At 42.6% G+C, this 17,439-nt stretch overlaps 1 protein-coding gene across 4 annotated transcripts in view; it reads left to right on the plus strand.

The window, feature by feature from the left end:
* The window catches only part of TBC1D8 (TBC1 domain family member 8), a 55,732-nt gene that overhangs the window by 1,124 nt on the left and 37,169 nt on the right, over positions 1-17,439 (plus strand). For 2 of the 4 annotated variants that reach the window (XM_088667666.1, XM_088667667.1), the window contains exon 2: positions 2,400-2,501. In XM_088667666.1, coding sequence (XP_088523792.1) covers positions 2,429-2,501 — 73 coding nt within the window. In that variant the 5' untranslated portion in view covers positions 2,400-2,428. Of the gene's footprint in view, positions 1-2,399; positions 2,502-7,309; positions 7,904-17,439 lie in introns of those variants that run through there. The other 2 variants (XM_035116611.3, XM_035116610.3) reach the window with 2 other exon arrangements.

Below are 17,439 nucleotides of genomic sequence, written 5' to 3' on the forward strand. Positions count from 1 at the left end.
TCCAGAACGGAGTACAGTACATTTGAAAACCGAGGTTCCACTGCAATGCATACTTCAAAGTGAGTCACTTTGAGTTCCAGTGGCTTACTCTGGGGTAAATAGTTATAGGATTGCAGCATCAGTTTTGCAGCATGATTATTTTTGAGTAAACATGGTTTAGGATCAGGCTGTGGTGGTAGCTTCCATGCATGTCAAAGCTGAATATGTCACCTACATCTGTCCTCAGTTTAATCCAATTTGTTTGTTTTTTTATTCTGCATTAAACCACATACAAATAGTTCAATAACAGTTCGGATGGGCCTAAGTCAGAGGTTTTCAACCTTTTTGAGTCCATGGCTCCCTTGACCAACTACATTTTTTCTGTGTCACCCCTGTGGGGCTCAGGAGCCCAGTTATGTCACCCCTTGCCTGCAGAGCTGGCAGTCCCTCACCCTTTTTTCAAACACCCTCCCTTGTGGAGTGTTCCCTCAGCCTCCTCTCCTCTCCCATCTCCTTGGGAGTCCCCTGAGCAGCTGCAGCTGCCACCCCTAGTCTCTGAACTGCCTCCCCCCCCCCGTGCACCCCAAAGTGAGGTGCCTCCTCACGCTGTCTCACGGAGGCCCGGGAAGCACCCATTGGCCAGCCCCAGAGGCACCATTTGCCTGGGGACCTTGTAGCCAGGGCTGCTGCAACAAACAGCTGTGCAAGCTTTTGGGAGGCAGAGATGCAAGAGGGCATCAGAGGAGGGAGGGAAGGAAAGGGACAGAGGCCAGTGTTGCCCGCAACACCCCTGACTATCATTCAAGGCACCCTGTTTGAAAACCACTGGCCTAAGTTAATCATAAACCATTAAGTTCAATGCATCTACTTTGAGTAAGACTAACATTGGAAACATGCCATATTTCCACAATCAGTTCTTTGGTGTTTTTGAAGTGTGATGTAGTTTTAGTGTATCTATGCTTTTTCCATCTTACCTTAATGCTGAAAGCCATTACACATATTTGTACGATATATTGCATAGCTATAATGCATGTACATAATAGAAAAATATTGATTTTCTTCAGCGGCCCTGCTATTTGAACACTGCAGTGAGTGTTCATATTTAAAACAGAGCAGAAAGTTAGTACAACAAAGTATTTTTACACTTGGGAAGGGGACCAATTTAAGTGAGCCCATTAAAGAGTGTGTGTTTTGGTATGTTCATTATAGCGACATTGACTGTTATTTCTGAGCAGAGTGAGCAGCCCCTTATAAAAAGCCAATGAAGAAACAGTGGCATGAAGAGTGTGGCAATGGCAAGTGTGGGAGGGGTTGAGCAGCCTTCCTGCCTACTGTTAAAGGTAAAGGTAAAGGGACCCCTGACCATTAGGTCCAGTCGCGGATGACTCTGGGGTTGCGGCGCTCATCTCGCGTTATTGGCCAAGGGAGCCGGCGTACAGCTTCCAGGTCATGTGGCCAGCATGACTAAGCCGCTTCTGGCGAACCAAAGCAGCACACAGAAACGGCGTTTACCTTCCCCACTGAAGCGGTACCTATTTATCTACTTGCACTTTGATGTGCTTTTGAACTGCTAGGTTGATAGGAGTTGGGACCGAGCAACGGGAGCTCACCCCGTCACGGGGATTTGAACTGCTGACCTACTGATCGGCAAGCCCTAGACTCTGTGGTTTAGACCACAATGCCACCCGCATGCCTACTGTTACTTCTCCCAATAAGTGCCTCTCTGTGTCCCCCTTATGTCACCAAATATGGGTTTAGGAGGACATGTTGGCCCAAATTATACCTAGCCTTTCCTCTGTATTAAGTGACCATTCTCAGGTACTGAATGAGTCCTCCTAATAAACAGAAGTCACAATTAGTACGGTAGTCCTTACATTTAAAAAGTCAAAATGTAGAAGTGTGATAAGCAAACAAGGCTAAGAGCTATGTAGATAGCTAATGGTTGATATGGGACCAATTGCAGGCTGATGACTTGAGGAAAGATAATGTTGGAAGGCATGTATACGGTAGTTACTGCATTTGGATGAAGCCTCCTCCTGGCCTTGTGCTGCCCCCTCCTCCCATATAGTCAGGACAAGGAGGTAGTAAAAAGCTTTTGCTAACTGCTGTTAGTCATTCTGTCTGAATCAACAAACTGCTTAACATTAACTATGGTTAGTTTAAAACAAGCCAACCTACGTGGCTTTTTAAAATATTTATACTTGGCATTAGAAAAAATTGCAGATAAATAATTGTTGGTAACAACTATATAAAAAAATAAGAGTGCTTTGTAAAAGTCCATTAACAGACTGTCTAACCATTAATATCATTATCTGCCATCCAAATGCCCCACTTGGAGTCTGGAATCTGTTGTCTGTTAAAAACTGCATGTCCAAATGCAGAAAGTACATTAATGTCCTCTCTCCATTGTACAATTGCAGGTGGGGATTTATCTTTCCAGTGCTGGAGAATGCATCTTTTTGTTGCCACAAAAGCCCTTGGGACCTATTTATGTTGTCCATCTGATAGTTCCCACAGTGCCGGTATGTAATTCAAAACTGAATATATATCAGTGAATTTCAAAGATTCTAAAACTAGATTTATATGTATAATGATCTCAGTCCAGAAGGAAGTCACCATGGAACAAACCCACATTGTAATAATGCTTTTGGTACAGTGTGACAACACCAGGATCAACAGTCAGAAAGGGTTAATTGGCACTTGTGAAGAAATCCTATCTATTTAAATTGTGTTTTAATTGATATTGTGTAATATATTCTGGCTGCCATTTGTATTGTAATGTGTTTGATGGGGGAATCCTCCGGTTATGTGGAAGTTTGTTTAACTGTCACTGGGAGATCTTAACTGACAGCATGGAGGAATTAGAACTCTCAGTATGCAAAAGAAGAATAGAAGACTTGCATATTCAGATTGGTTACTGCAGATTTAGAATTCTTAGTTACCGTAATCGGTGCAGTTGACTGGTAGTAATGTATATATGGCCATGTGGTGGTCAGCAGGAGGGTTAGTTAGTTAGTTCATGCTGATGGGTGCTTGATGTTCATGGTGTTCAACCAGAAGACAGTGAAGAAATAAGATTGCAGAAGAAAAAATAATCTCTGAAAGGAGGGCAGTGTGTGTTGGTGACCGATGACTTGCCTGGGGCAGCTGAATCACTGGGCTCAGACCGAAGAGATGAGAAGAGCACCTGTCTGTGGCACTGAGGGAGAAGGGAGAGACACTTTGGAGTGCTAGGCTATAGTGTCTGTCTGGCAGGAGAACCAGATGAAGATTCCAGGACAGGACAGCAGAAACAGACCTACTCTTTACTAGGGGCTGAAACATGGGAATTCAACAAAAGCCCTCAATTATAGTCAGCTGGTGAGGCTTCACTGAAGTGGACCAGTGGGAGTCTGGAAAAAGTGTTTGAATAAAGTATTTTAGTATAGTTATTAATGGATAATTACGTATACTGTGGTTACTAATAGGGTAACTACACTTGCTGTGTAGTAGATGTGCAGAAACTAATGTACAGGGAGTAATTGGTTTTGGTTGAATCCTCTACAGGAAATATATACTGGTTGCAAGAAAGGAAGGAAATGCAAACTAGAGATTCCAAGGACTAGAAAATGAGACTGAAGCAAGAAACAAAGTGCACTAAAAGGGAGCAGGTGCCCAGGGAGTGATTCCTATAGCTTGGTGTCCAAGCAACTTACTTGTCAAAACTCTGACTTCACTGAAGTCTGGCTAAAATTACTGACATGCAGAAGCTGGCTCATCTCACAGAATTGGTTGCCTGCACATTTTGCTTTTAAACTTTTCTTCCAGGATGGCTACATACTTACCGGTTCCTTGTTTTTAAATGAAAGCTCAGCGTCTGGGTGTCCTTGCAGAAAAGGACCCTGGTGCAATTACTCCAATTGCACCATTATAATTCAGCCACGGGTGCAACATTGTCTGTATCCCCCCCCTTATGTTTGTAAAGAAAGGAACTAAAAGTGTGTATGTATCTTAATGAATGATGGAAATTTAGGGGAGGAATGTAGAGTTTCTCTACATCTCTTGGTTATGGGCATTTTCCTTTTGGTGATATTCTCATTGGCCAACAATATTAAAGAAAACCAATGAATAAAGTTACTGAGACACACAGTGCATCTGGCAAGATAACAGAATATGTTTATTCCATGTTTCTGCCCTCTGCAGCTGCTTTTAACTATTGGAATTTTGAAATCCCCAGGTGGCATGTTAGAAACGTAATAGGAAATGTCTTGGTGTAGTAGGATTGCAGGGCAAGGCATACATTTTCCATATTGCTGTGGTCAGTAATAACATTGATACAAACCAGATGAATTCTGACATTGTTCAGATTCTGAGCACGGCCTTGAAACTTGATGTGTGCTCTTATTGTGTAAGTGCTGTTTAGAGACTGTTTGCTGCACAGCTGCCAAATAGTCATAATGGGATATAATGTAAAGAAAATGCGTAATTGTGAGGATTCATGAGCACCAAAGAATTGTAAATGCCTATTTTTTCCCATCATGCTGAAAAAGAGGGAAGGGAATTCAGCTATATTTCAGTGCAAGAATTATGAAGCAAGGATATTGTAGATTAGAACATTCCCACAGAGCTGCATGAGAAGATATATACTGTAATATCTTGAGCAGAGTAACATTGTACCTATTTAATCTCCGAGGCAAAAGTTCCTTTTAAATTTCAAAATCCTGTTGAGTGATCTTAGCCAAATAAACAACATTTTGGCAGGATAGTGGTCTCACATAAATAATATAAGGCCTTAGGATAAAAATAAGTCAACTAAAACCACTGATGCTATGAAACAGTTCAGTTTGCTTCCCACTTGCATTAAGATTGAGAAAGCAGTAATTTTTCAGCCTGATCCTACAATGGCCCCCACTCTGACCGAGACTCATCACTATTATACGTGGCACCAGCTTAGCAGCATAACACAAATACAGCAACAGCCACTCATAAATCCTCTTCAAGCATTCACACAAGTTAAATAAACAAGTGAGAGGAGGCATGGGGATAAATGTTCTAGCTCCACCCCTGGACACCCTCCACAAGTTGGAGGGTGAACTTCTGAACTGGAGAGGCTCGTGTTCATGGAGAATCCTTGCACATTGCTTCCATGAGGAGAGGCTACCCACTTCAAAAGTTCATACTCCAAGTCATAGAGGGTGACGGTGGTGGAACTACTATAGTGTGCTGAAATCCATTACCCCTCTTTCATGTTTACACAGGAAAATAACACTGGGAAGGATAACAGGACCTTGGCTTCTGCTTGTTCTGTTACTATGGATGCCTTTTAGATGTGCAGCCTAAGGCTTGCTCCTTTTGCTAATTAGCTGCCAGAGTCAGAGTGACTGGTTGGGTTGCAAAGAGACTGCTTCATTGAAAGAAGATGCAGTAATCAATCTGTTCAGATGATGCCCTTGTCTGTGGCACAGTCCATCTCGCAGTAGCCCTCCATGGTACAGTAAAAGGCCTATTTTGTTGTGGCACTCAGTTTGTGGAATAAGCTCCCCTCTACAATAAAAACCAGTTGTGATGCATTTTTGGTACTTTCTTAAATACAGCTGTTTGCCGAAGCATTTGCTGATCATTTCTAACCTAGCTTCTTGTGATTTTTCTGGCTTATTGCAGTTGCTTCTTGTATTTATTGTTTAATGTCTTTAATTGAGTTTGTTCAATATTGTTGCAAATCGCAATGGAATGTTTAATGAAAGGCAGAATAGAAAAGTTTAGATGATGACTATAAGACTTGCTGGGACCCAGGTGGCACTGTGGTTAAACCACTGAGCCTAGGGCTTGCTGATCAGAAGGTCGGTGGTTCGAATCCCTGTGACGGGGTGAGCTCCCGATGCTTGGTCCCAGCTCCTGCCAACCTAGCAGTTTGAAAGCACGTCAAAATGCAAGTAGATAAATAGGAACCGCTACAGCGGGAAGGTAAACGGTGTTTCCATGTGCTGCTCTGGTTTGCCAGAAGCAGCTTTGTCATGCTGGCCACATGACCTGGAAGCTATACGCCGGCTCCCTCGGCCAATAATGCGAGATGAGTGCGCAACCCAGAGTCGGTCACGAATGGACCTAATGGTCAGGGGTCCCTTTACCTTTACCTTTACAGTATAAGACTTGCTACCTTAAAGGAAGGTATAAATGGCAAGAGCTTTGTCAAATAAGACTTCTTTAGATCCCGGAGTTCTGGATTGTTACATGTCATTTCATGTGGTTTCGGCGCAAGACGCTTAAGTGTGTGGTGGTCCAGTGCCAGGTATTTTTGGATTATACTGATTATCTAGATCCATTTCCAACTCAGTTTTAGGACGGAGGCAACCTTGGTCACTCTAGGGTAGAGGGCAAATGTCAGCCTCTTCTGGCTTGTGGGCGCATTGCAGGGGGTTGGACAAATGATCCTTGGGGTCTCTTCCAACTTCAGAACTCTCTGTGCAAACCTGAGAAATATAATAAGTCAAATAACAGACACACTACAACCAAGCACACAACACATACAATAGAATAGAATGCAATACTGTAGAATGCTTCTTTCAAACTAGATTTCAGCAGGGGAAGGGGACCCTGTGAGTGCCAGGGAAGTCTTCTGTGGGCAAAATAGTGCCACCCTGCACCGGCAACCCTTGTCCTGGGCAGTTTTGCTGGACAGCTCAACAGCTTCAAGATCAACTATGAAGTCCTTTGGTTGAGACAGGATGGGGGCATATTGCTTTGTGGCGATTCTGGTTCTTCCTAATGAGCAAGTCTCAGAAAGAGGTCCTGATGGATCGCTGCTGAACCCCATGGGCATTGGACATGTTTTGCACCATGCAGTTCTTCCCTTTCCCATGGTTGTGTGATGGATCATCATCACATTTCTCTTTTCATGAGTGTGGTGAAAGGGTGATATAATGTGCATCTTTGCACATTAAAGTAAAACCATACAGGGGCCTCCCTCTAGCTATTTGGGAATGTTAGAAAACAGAAAAGAGCCATTTAAAACGTCAAATAAACATTCTGGCTGGCAGAAAGAAGCTCTACATTCATAACAGTTTACATTCACAAAAGTGCGTTTAAAGTAACTTCTCAAAATTCCCTCGACGGATTTGTCGTTTCAGCATTCTCGCAGAAGTCCCATTCCCATGGGCTCCTTTAAAAAAATAAAATAAAAGGTGTGCCAAGGTTTGAAAGCCACCAACCCTCTTCTCCCGTGCCCTAGATACACGCGCACACACACAACATAACCCACCCAGTAACCGCGCATTCTGCACGTGCTCTTGCCCCGCGGGCGTTTTCCCTCCACGCCTCTGGGATATAAGGAGGCAATTAGTCCTATACACGCGAGGAAAACGTTCTCGGCGGCGGCGTTGTTGCCTCCTCCTTCCCTCAGCTACAGCAGGGCGGGCCTGCCGGGACGAAGAAGCCAAGGCCGAGCGGTGTGCGAAGTGGAAACGAGGCAGGGGATTTCCTCTTTCGGCTCCTCCCGCTCCCATTTCCCCCACCCCGTCCTGGAGGGGCCAGGCCAGGTTTCTTCTCCCTCTCTTGTTTCTGAGGAGAAACTCCTCTGAGGCAGCGGCAGGAGGACGAGGGCGCCCTTCGCTTCAGGCAACCGCAGCAGCAGCTCCCCCGGGAGGAGGAGGAGAAGGCTCTCGGGCCCACCGGCGAGCTCCTCCCCGCGGGGCGGGCGTTGGCGGAGGGCGCCCCCTCCGCTTGGCCGCCGGCGACGGCGAGTTGACGGGCGGCGGGGTCCCGCGGCGGCGGAGCGGGCGATGTGACTCCTGGCGGCGGAGGGGCTTGGCCGGCGTCAAGATGTGGCTGAAGCCCGAGGAGGTGCTGCTGAAAAACGCCCTGAAGCTGTGGGTCACGCAGAAGAGCAGCGGCTACTTCGTGCTGCAGCGGCGGCGGGGCCACGGAGGCGGCGGCGGGCGCTTCACCGGTAAGGGGCTTGGCCGGGGCGACCCCATATGAAGTGCTGGAAGCGGGCCCGAGGGTAGGCGGCGACCCCCGCCGGGAAAGCTCGTCTACAGGTCGGCAGGCGTGGAAGTGCCAGCCGCCCTTTGCCTTCCCAACCCCTCCGGAGGGAAAGGAGTGGGTCTGTCGTGGCCGCGATATTATTATTAGCCTCCAGGAGGATCCCTCTCCAGACGTCCCCGAAAGTGGGGACTCTCTCTCTTTGTTGCTTTTTTTTTCTTTTATACTTCTGTCGTCTTTTGACTCCTTGGTTGGGACGCGGCGGGGCTGAGGAAGAGGAGGAAGTAACTCCCATAGTGTGAGGGGCACCCCCTTGCCTTGATGGATTGGGTGGAGGGGCTTTTGCTGCTGCCCTGCACCCTGAGGTGGGGGAAAGCAGATGGACGGGGGGGGGGAGAGAAACCAGGCTCTTTGTTCAGGGACAACCTGAATTCTTACCTCTGCCACACACACCCCACGTCCCCGGTTGTGCATTGCAAAAAGTCACTTTTCCCCACACCTGATAGTTGGGGAAAGTCACTGTGGAGTAGAGGAAGGAGCTGTAACCTGTGTTCAGATAGAAGCTCCCCTTGCCCATATTTTGTATTTTTTGCTAAGCCTCTTGGCGTGTGATAAAAGGCTTCTGTCCTCTGAACAACTCCATTGTTTTCAGAGTGGGATTCAACTCGAGTTTTTTGTTCAGGTGCCTGCAGCAGCTGTTGTTAATGGGGGAGAAAGGAGGAAATCCGATAGAGAGGGAAAACGTGGAAGAGCTTAGCCTGAGTCCATGAGAAGCTAGATTTTAACCAGTTTGTCAAGATAAGATATGTAGAATAAGAAGGCAATGGAAGGCTATATTTAAGACAGACTGCGGCTTGAAACAAAAATACGTGACATTTTTCAAAGAGCTCTGCCTTTAGGACTCTCCATATGGAACAGCATGGGCAGGCCTGTGTATATTGTGCATAAGGCTTTAAAGCAGTGCTGCATTTGGTATTTAGAACACCATGATGCCCATAAATAAGCTAATAAGCATTGTTTTATTTGAGCTAATTTAATGGTGGCATAATAGAGAAGGTGAATAGTGTAATAGAAACAAAATATGAAGGACATTTTTCCATATTGAACAGATTATTTGGGGAAAGGGGGGGAATCGTAAGTTGGAGAATGAAATGAGTGCCCCAAAAGTCCTAATTATTGTTTAGAATAAGCACCTTGAGTGTGTAAATCAGGGATGGGGAAGCCGTGACCCTTGTCTAGAGTCAACTAGACATTGTGGGTCTACAGCTCCTGTCATCCCTGACCTAGGCAGAGTTGCCTAGGGCTTGATGAGAGTTGCAAGTCCAACAGAATTTGGAGGGCCACAGGTGTTGATAAACAGTAAGGCTGAAGTCCTGTTCATTTTCAAGTGAATAGTAAGTTCCCTTTATCCCAATGGAACTTACTTCTAAGCAGACAAACATTGGATTGCACTGTAAAACACTCATACAACTTCTGGTGAATTCATTCAGGAGTACATTTCTGCTGTAATTGTAGGCCAATAATATAAACTGTGCTGGCATGTTTAATTATGTTGACATTTCTGTTAATATATTGGTGCTTTGGAAGATAATGGCCTACTGGCTTTCCTTCTGAAAGTCCCTTAGATTTTCCACTATTGGGTAACCACAGGCACAATTCCAGTACAGAATGTCTGTGTAGCAATCAGGCTAGATAAGTTTTCCTAACCGTGAAGTGTCAATATAACTTTTTCAGGAGACCAAGCAATTACGCTTCTGGGACTTTCTTCACATTTGAGTACAGCGGTACCTCGGCTTACAAACTTAATCCATTGCGGAAGTCCATTCTTAAACCGAAACTGTTCTTAAACCGAGGCACACTTTCTCTAATGAGACCTCTCACCGCCAGTGCCCTTCCACCGTTCGGATTCCGTTCTTAGACCGGCGTAAACTTTGCAAACCGGGACACTACTTCCAGTTTTGCGGAGTTCATAAACCGAATAGTTTGTAAACAAGGTTGTTCTTAAACCAAGGTACCACTGTACTTGTAATAATAAGCAGTACAGATCATTTTGTTATTTTTTTTAAGCAACAGTTGTTAATAATAACTTTTTTGGCCCAGTGCAGGTCCAGCCTGTAATACAAATAAATCACACTGAACATGCAGCAGGGTTAGTTAGTGCTTTCAAAATGTGGGAATGCTAGAAGTCCAATCTGTCCTACAACGTCTGGGCCTATAGCTCAAGTGGCTTTGCATGCAGAAAGTTGCAGCTTCAATCCCCAGCATCTCCAGAGTAGAATTGGGGAATGAGCCCTATCTGAACCCCAGAGAGTCAGTCAGTCAGACTATTGGTGTCCACTTGGTGGGTCAGGGTGCACTCCTGGGTTGCAGTCTGATCTCAGATGGGCTGCAACACAGCACTTCCAGCATACAGATACATGGTAAAAAATTGAGAAATGCACTCCAAACGCATGTTTGGGTTAAAGGTGAGTGCCAGGTCTGAAAATATTGAAGACTACTGCCATAGACTAGTGGTTTCCACACTTCTCCAACTCTGCAATTCTAGGATTCTATTATTTTCCTCCCAGAGACCTCTTGAAAATTGCTGATGGTCTCAGTGGACGACTTGATGATTATTCTGTCTGTTGCAGCAGTTGTAATGTGCTGCACTAGATGATTTTAAATAGTATTTTTATTGCTGCTTTTATATCTTACATATTGTAATTTATTGCATTGACATTGACATACCATAGAATTCAAATTGCAATGTGATAAAACACAATATTTAAAAAGAAACAATAAAAATGTAGAAATCAATATGGATATGCTGCAGAGCACTGGTGGTCCACGAATCACACTCTGGGAGGTAGATACAGTAATACCAAAATAGACGTACCAGTGGTCTGAGTCAGTCTAGAATGCTGAACAAGATGAAAGCAAGTGCCTTACCTAAGGCCACAAAATAGAATACAGAAGATACTGTCTGGACCCTAAATGCCATTGACTGTACCTTTGACCTCACATTTGCTGTTCAGACTAACAAAACAACAAACTTACAGAAGGCAAGCAGTCAGGCCTGAGAGACAAGCCTCTTAAGCATAAACTGACTACAGAACATAGGGTGCCATTCAACTAATTTTTACTCGGAGTGGACCCATTGAAATTAATGAACCTGACTAAATTAAGTCCATTGATTTCAATATATCTATTCTGAATGAAACTTAGTTAAATACCGCCCATAGTTGGGGTCTGAGTACCAAACCCCTAGACATAATGTTCTGTACCCACTCCCAACCCAACATTTACTGCAGTGCCATGCTCTGAATTGCTCCTGGACCACAATCTGCTCCATCAGATACATGAAATTAAGCTGCACTCCACACATAATTTAACTAATGGAATTCACTGCCTCAGGGTATGGTAATGTCCACAACCTAAGAAGGCTTTACAAAATGAATGAGTGATTCTTGGAAAAGAAGTTTTATCAATGCTTATTACCTGTGATAGCTAAATGGAATCTCTCTCCAAAGGCAGTATACATCTGAATACTAGAGACAATCAAAAGGGAAGTTCCTTTGCCTGCTCTTACTTGTGAGCTTCCAGAGACATCTGGTTGGCCAGATTCTAAATCTATTTCCTTCCCTGAGCTAAATACTGTATTTCCTTTTCCAACAAATCCAGCCATTATTCTTTTTCCCCTCCCCTAAAGAAAAGGCCAAAATACCATCCCTACCACCACTTTTTTCTCCCACTGGTGTTATAAGGAGGCAGCCTAGGAGCTCCAGATCTCCTACTCTTTTCCCTTGCTTTTTTATACAGTACTGTAAAAAACCAACAAGAATAGTGTGCATATAGGGTGGTTGGGTGTACTTAAATCGGGGTTGGGAAGCTTTGGCCCTTTCAGATTTTTTGGGCCCCAGCTTTCATCAGCATCAGCTGACTTGGCTAATGTTCAGGGATGATGAGAATCTCCAATCCGTTACTTAGGTGTGGTCTGAAATGTGTTTGTGCTTAACAGTTTTTATCTTCCACTGACTCGAGCCCTTAATTTTGAGTTGTTAGAATTTAAGCATCAAAACTGGTTTTCCAGAGGCACTCAACTTGATGTGTATGTGTTTCATAATAAAAAAGTACTATATATGGCACTCTGTGGTTTTGATACCATTATTTTGGGTTTACTTGTGTGTTAGTGAAGAAATGAAATGTAGAAACAAGGGAAACGTAATGAAGAAACAAGAAACAATGCATTGAAATGGGTAAAGCGTAACACATTTGTAGAATTTTGAGACACATTTTTGATGAAATGGTGTTTGACATTAGAAGTCTCATAAGGCATGCATGAGTCAGACTGGACCTTTTTGACTTGTTAAACTTTACTATTGAACTCCCAGTATCTCACTTTCAAAGCTATTCCTTTGCACAACCTGTCTGGGGAGGTTTCTACTGTTCTCTGTATTTCACCATGTTCTTTTGTTCTCCCATGGAATATACATGGGATTGGTGGTTTGTTCTCTCTTTTCCATTTGCCCCTTTTAATTGCTGTGTTAAGAGAGATTAATTTTCAGATCTAAAAATAGTCTCTCAGCTGCTAGAGTTAGGCCCCAACCAATGACTGAAGTATCTGACATTCACAAACATTATGACTGTGCCACTGAGCCTAAGGGGCAGACCTTCCCAGGTGTGAAGTTGAAAAATAAAGTTGCTTTGGTGGATCATAATTTTTGGGGGTTTTATGAAAACTAAATGTCTACTACCATATATGGTTTGCCTTAGGCAGTCCAAGTTGGTTTTAGCTTTGTCTTATCAAATTGCCCTTTATTTTCTGTTCGTTTTCTGTCCCAGAAAGAAAACACTCTCAAAATAAGAGTAAAATGAACAAAACAATGGTAGTGTTCTAGAACAAAAATATTTTCCATCTTTGGCGTTCACTGTGAAAAAGAGTGCATAATATTAATTTAATGGCATTCTTTTTTTTACAGATGTTTGAGTAATTAGCAGCACAATTATGTGTATTTACTCAGAAGTACGTCCCACTTGTGCTGCTAAAAATCGAAATTTGACTGTGAGAATATAGATAAATAGAACAAAAACATATTATTTTGAATCATCATAATACTAGAAATCAATAAAAGGTTAACATGAATCCCAGCCATAAATAATAATAATAATAATAATAATTTATTATTTATACCCCGCCCATCTGGCCGGGTTCCCCCAGCCACTCTGGGCGGCTTCCAACAAAACAGAAATTCTAAAATACAGAGATCCATCAAACATTAAAATACAGAAATCCATCAAACATTAAAAGCTTCCCTAAACAGGGCTGCCTTGAGATGCCTTCTAAAGGTCTGGTAATTGTTGTTCTCTTTGACCTCTAGTGGGAGGGCATTCCACAGGGTGGGTGCCACTACCGAGAAGGCCCTCTGCCTGGTTCCCTGTAACTTGGCTTCTCGTAGTGAGGGAACCGCCAGAAGGCCCTCGGAGCTGGACCTCAGTGTCCGGGCAGAACGATGGGGGTGGAGACGCTCCTTCAGGTATACCGGACCGAGGCCGTTTAGGGCTTTAAAGGTCAACACCAACACTTTGAATTGTGCTCGGAAACGTACTGGGAGCCAATGTAGGTCTTTCAGGACCGGTGTTATGTGGTCTCGGCGGCCGCTCCCAGTCACCAGTCTAGCTGCCGCATTCTGGATTAGTTGTAGTTTCCGGGTCACCTTCAAAGGTAGCCCCACGTAGAGCGCATTGCAGTAGTCCAAGCGAGAGATAACTAGAGCATGCACCACTCTGGAGAGACAGTCAGTGGGCAGGTAGGGACTCAGCCTGCGTACCAGATGGAGCTGATAAACAGCTGTCTTGGACACATAATAAAAGCCCCCCCCCCCCCCGGTTTTAAATTTTGTGTATGTACTCATTAGTTTTGTAGTCTTAGTAATTCGACCCAAATCTTTTGATAGTCTTCCTATACTGTACTTCCTTAATGGCTAATGTTTCTAGTTTTATTAGGTTTATAAACTTTTTTTGTGTAAAAATGTCTATTTATATCATGTGCCTTTTATTTCAACTGATCCTTTAGGAAATTTATTTCCTTTTTTATTATCATAGGCATGTCCTTAGCAATGGAAACAGTTCCACAGATAAAATCTAATACTGATCATTACACAATGTCAAGATTCTCAACACCCAAACAGTTGATTATAAATAGTAATTTAGCCTTAGTCTTCAACTTCTCAGATCCAAGACCCACATTTAATTCCACTTCACTTTTTTACCATATGCTTGGTTTTTCACCTCTCTTTAGGGTGACTATGTGTAAAGGAATATGGGGCTTCTAAAAAGGAGGGTTTTTTTGTTGGTTGAGCCTGTTATGCAGTTGTAAAAAGCCACACCTACCAAAATACGTTCTACAAAGGTATTAAAGGCCAAGGAACTTTGCATCTCTCTCTCTCTCTCTCTCTCCCTCTCTCTCCCTCTGTCTGTCTCACTCATTCAACTCAAAGAATAATAGTGTTGATGCCACTGGTATATCTCATTTTAAAGAGAAGAATTTGACAAATGGTCTAGTCCACTCAAACAGTTGTTCTGTCTAATTAAATCTCAACTCTAGATAAGAAGCATAAGAAGTCCTCCCCCCAGCAGAAATATGATCCTTAGGGTCATTTCTCTGCATCCAGAACAATTAGGCTGCAGTTTTGTAATATGATATAAACTCCGTTGAACCCAATGGTGCACATTTCCAAGTAGACATGTGAGATGTGTAGGATTGTGCTGTTGGAAGCAATCTTCCTGCCAACAAAGAAATGTATTTTGATACCAAACACATTAAAAGGTGTTGTGAGATGAGAATATGCAAAATTGGAAAATTCCAGACAGAGATGCAGCTTTCAGGGGAATGTTCATAACCATTATGGTGGTATATACCTTTCTGGCATAAAAGTACTTTAGGCCTAATTAAAATATTGATTTGAAAATTGGGGTGATGAAGTACCCATCACAGGGGTTAGGTGTGATGCCAGGTTGGAAAGTAAACTGCAGTTCCACTTGCAGCTTACAGTGGAAGACCAATAATTTGGTAGTGAGTAGAGCTAGGAGCCCCCAGTCTAGAAGCAGCCTTGATTCTGTGATGCTGATCAACATGTTAGTTAGTCCATGTGAAGTTAGTGGGTATCAATTGACTTAAATCCCAGCTCTTGACTTTCAGGTTTGCGCACCTAGTTATCACAAAAAAGAGACAAGCCTCAAATAAGCTGCAGCTAGATAGGAAATGTTATTCTACCATAATCAACATTATTTTAAAAATCCAACACATTTCAATAAAATCTTCCTTGGGAGTAGAGGTATCTTATATCTTTCCTTCAAAGAAGGTTATCTGAGGGCATTGCTTTTAGAAAGGGTTTTATCCTTATTTTGGAATTAGATTTTGTTGCTCCCAGGTAACATTATATTGAAAATTGATTTTGATAGTCATTTTGTTCTTCCTTGAGAGTTGCCTTCCATGGTGGTTTCCTTTTCTTAGTGCTTCTGCCTTATTTTTTTTCCTCTCCTTACTGTTTCCCAAATTATATTCTGTAATTATGTCTTTACCAAGTTGGTGCTGCAGTGATTTGTAGCTATCAAAAATTTATTTATTACAGACTATTGTTCTTTGGGTTTCAAAATATCAAAAACTTAGTTACAACTTATTACTATTTTTATGAAGTTATTATACAAGGGAGGACAATGTGATACTATTGGTAGAAATTGATTAAAATATTTCAATATGGTCCTAATTTTCTTATCAATGACCCTTTTCAAATGCTTTATAATATTTTCCTTTCATCACAGAAACCTATGCTTACAAATAACTTTGGAGCATTCATGGCTTTTCAAAATATTAATTCTAAACCTGTCCATTACTGGAATTCAGAGATGAGAAAATTTTCCTTAATCACTCTCTGATTTGTATCTCTAACTGTAACATCTTAATAGTTAATACTTAGTAGGATCGCCTGTTATTCTTCAGACCTCCACCTGAAGTTGATAACTTACGAAGTATAGGTGGGGTGCAAATTATAATACTTTGTCATCAGCCAAGGCAGCAGTAAGAAACACAGATAACTACAGTATTTAGAAGGATACCAAAATTTCTCATGTAATTTTTATTGGTTTTAGTTTATATGAAGTGAGACTAGTAGAAAAAGCCACAAGTTTTGCATACTCTTCTATAAATATTTTCTCAGCAATGCTTCCCATGAACCACCACCTCCTTTATGGGATCCTCTTTTTCCCTTCTCAACCCAGTTACTTCTCTACCACTGGTCTTGCACTGAAGGAGGTATTAGCGAAATATCTATACTATATCTACTGTACATGTGATATACTGAAACTAAATTCAGAAGCAATATAGGCCTGTTTTTAATTTTATTTTCGCCTTATCATTTCTTTCACACTTTATCTTGACGCTAACAAAATACTTAAATTAGAGCTTTGGAATTTACTAAGTGTTTTGAAAAATCAGGATCGTTTCCATTGCAGGTTTATCCAATTTGGGAATAGGAATAACCAGGATGAGTCGCTGGGAGAGACCAGCAGATTTGGAGTGATACTTTGCTACTCTAAAGGAATTCTGTAGCTATGACTTTGGTTTCAAAGCCAGGGAGATCACGGAGGTAGTGACTATTATTTCTTTTTTATGAAAGAGGTGCATCTCCCTTGAGAGTGCCCTGTTGTTGTCATGTAGGTGCTCATAGATGCTTAGTTACACCATAGTGACGAAGCCAGTCTTCCTCTGGCTTGGAATGGGGATCTTCCCTACAGTTGTGCTAGGCTCTCAGGTTGCCTTGCATAGCTTCTTCCACGGAATACATTGAACAAGCAATTTGTGGCTCACCTAATTTGGACCTAAGTTGTTTTTTAAATGTAGAAGTCTTACCCTAATGCTTCATATCATATACACTTGTAAAAAGCTGGTACGTCTAAAAAGTGAGGTTTGCTTTTTTTAAAAAAATCCTGGCATTTGGGTTTTCTTCGCTCTCTCCCTTCTTTTATCCATGGAAAGGCCTTCTCGGTAGTGGCGCCCGCCCTGTGGAATGCCCTTCCATCAGATGTCAAGGAAATAAACAACTATCTGACTTTTAGAAGACATCTAAAGGCAGCCCTGTTTAGGGAAGTTTTTAATGTTTGATGTTTTGTTTTGTTTTTAGTCCCCTGTTGGGAGCCACCCAGAGTGGCTGGGGAAACCCAGCCAGATGAATGGGATATGAATTTTAAAAAAACCATTATTATTAATTAAATGCTGTGATTCTCTACATATGAGACCTTTTTCACACCTTTTTAGCCTGGACATATTGGGGATACAACTTCTGTCTTCAGAAAGTGACTAAGACTGCATAAAAATGGTCCTGTTCAGCATTGGTGTGTGAGAGCATTAGAGCAGGCATCCCCAAACTCAGCCCCCCAGATGTTTTGGAACTACAGTTCCCATCATCCCTGACCACTGGTCCTGTTAGCTAGGGAGTTGTAGTCCCAAAACATCTGGAGGGCTGA

Source organism: Zootoca vivipara, chromosome 4, assembly GCF_965207765.1.
Source record: "Zootoca vivipara chromosome 4, rZooViv2.hap1.1, whole genome shotgun sequence".
In the NCBI taxonomy this organism is placed as follows: Eukaryota; Metazoa; Chordata; class Lepidosauria; order Squamata; family Lacertidae; genus Zootoca; species Zootoca vivipara.